At 43.3% G+C, this 1827-nt stretch overlaps 1 protein-coding gene across 1 annotated transcript in view; it reads right to left on the reverse strand.

Moving 5' to 3' along the window:
* The window catches only part of LLGL2 (lethal giant larvae homolog 2 (Drosophila)), a 25777-nt gene that overhangs the window by 15193 nt on the left and 8757 nt on the right, over nucleotides 1–1827 (reverse strand). Inside the window, exons 4-6 of the mRNA XM_009078104.1 lie at nucleotides 1651–1766; nucleotides 917–1075; nucleotides 3–165 (exon numbers count right to left, since the gene is read on the reverse strand). Of these exons, the coding sequence (XP_009076352.1) occupies nucleotides 3–165; nucleotides 917–1075; nucleotides 1651–1766 (438 nt within the window). The remainder of the gene's footprint in view (nucleotides 1–2; nucleotides 166–916; nucleotides 1076–1650; nucleotides 1767–1827) is intronic.

Here is a 1827-nt window from a genome sequence, read left to right on the forward strand (position 1 = left end):
ACCTGGCTGCCCAGGAAATGGTGAGTCACTTTGTTATTCTGCAGGTCCCAGAGGACAATCAAGCCCCTGCTGTATCCAATCAGGATCTGGTCAGGGTTCTTGGGATGTTCCCGAAGGGCTTCCACCAACTCACACGATCTCCTGTTGCAATTATCTTCTGGTACCCTACAGAAGCAGAAAAGGAAAACCAAGAGAAGTCTATTCAGGTACAACTTAGTATGACTGCAATAAAAGATGTAATAGAGAGAAATCAAGCTACAAAAAGTTCAGACAGGTATGATCTTTCCCCAAATCCTTCAAGCAGCAGAAAAATATTAGGTAAGACATTACACCAGGACTCCCACATGGACATGCATCCAGTCCCATTTTCTTCAGGGAAAGGCCAAGGTTTACAATCAGTTTCAGGACTGAATCCCAGGAGTGTAAAAACAGCCTGAAACATCTGCTCTATGCTCTTGTGACCATTACAGAATAAAGGTAACATGGCAATGTCAGCAGGACACAGAGACACGAAATACAACAGTTCACAGAAGCACTTGAATCTCCAGAGTGATAAAATCCTTATTTGGACAAAGCAGCATCAGATGTTCTGCCAATGGTCAAAAAAAATAATGGGTAATTCAAGTTAAGCATCACGCTTTTTTTGCAAAATACCAGCGACAGGGCACAAGGTTTGCAGATTTACCCGAAGTGTCTCCTCTATCATTCTGTACCTCCATACTGACAGTACCAGGCTGAGCAGGACGCAAACTGTCACTTAACCCATAGCAGGACCCAAAGTTACTTTCACAGAAGTCATGCAGATTTGGACAATGCTTAACACAACAGTGAGGGCCCAGCACATAATCTAGGGTGACACTCTAACAAAGGATGTGTCTGCTAATGGCATTCCACCTCTGCCTGTTTGCTCACTCACCGCTGCAGCACAGCCTCAGAGGTTATGGTCCTGTCCTCCAGCACTCTGAACGAGGGAAGCTCCACTACAAAGATACTGCCACTCTCTGTGCCAAGATACAGCAGCTCCCGTGAGGAATGGGGAAGGACAGCTGTTATCTGCGTGGCACTTGGTGGAGAGCTAGGGATACAAAGAGACTCTTGTTAGTGAATTTGAGACAACTAACAACTCAACAGGGATGGTTACAAGTGTCATTTGTTTTATAGGCAGAGATTTTGAGCCAGGTATGATTCTTTCGAAGGAAGAAAACAGTAGCTTTAAGACAAATTATGTCAAAAGACTTTTGACAAGTGCATGGACGAAGAACCAGACACCTTTTTACAGAGCCCTCTCTGAAGTGTTCCTAAAAATAGCTCACCTACCACTGGCAACATCAAGTGAAATTAAAACAATACCAGTATTTTAAACTCTGACTTAAGGGAGATGCTAAGATTTACCTAACCTTAACAGCTCCTATACTCACAGAAGTGGATGCACAATATTTTAAAAGATGTCACCCTTTACACTGGTTCAACACTCTTAAAAGTTTGTCTCACTCTTAAAAGCCAAATCCTGTTTGGTTTCCATGGATGCTCTTTCAATGGATTCAGAAGAGTGAGAGGCTGTAAGAACAGGACAAGCTCTAGCTTAAACAATAACAGAATTTTCTTACTTGCTTATCCCCTAACTAGCTCCAAAACCCTCTTGTGGCTTACCCAGGTGGCCCTTTCAGGGTGAAGCGATGCTCCTCCCGCAGCTCAGATGCTCCTCCGTGCTGCTTCAGGCTCCAGAGATGCAAACTGTTATCATCCAGCAATGTCACCAGCTGGCACTACAAAACCACACAATATGCTTTTTTCAGAATCACAATATTAAATATAACACAGTAAAAT

Source organism: Acanthisitta chloris, unplaced genomic scaffold (genome assembly GCF_000695815.1).
Source record: "Acanthisitta chloris isolate BGI_N310 unplaced genomic scaffold, ASM69581v1 scaffold27917, whole genome shotgun sequence".
Taxonomy (NCBI): domain Eukaryota; kingdom Metazoa; phylum Chordata; class Aves; order Passeriformes; family Acanthisittidae; genus Acanthisitta; species Acanthisitta chloris.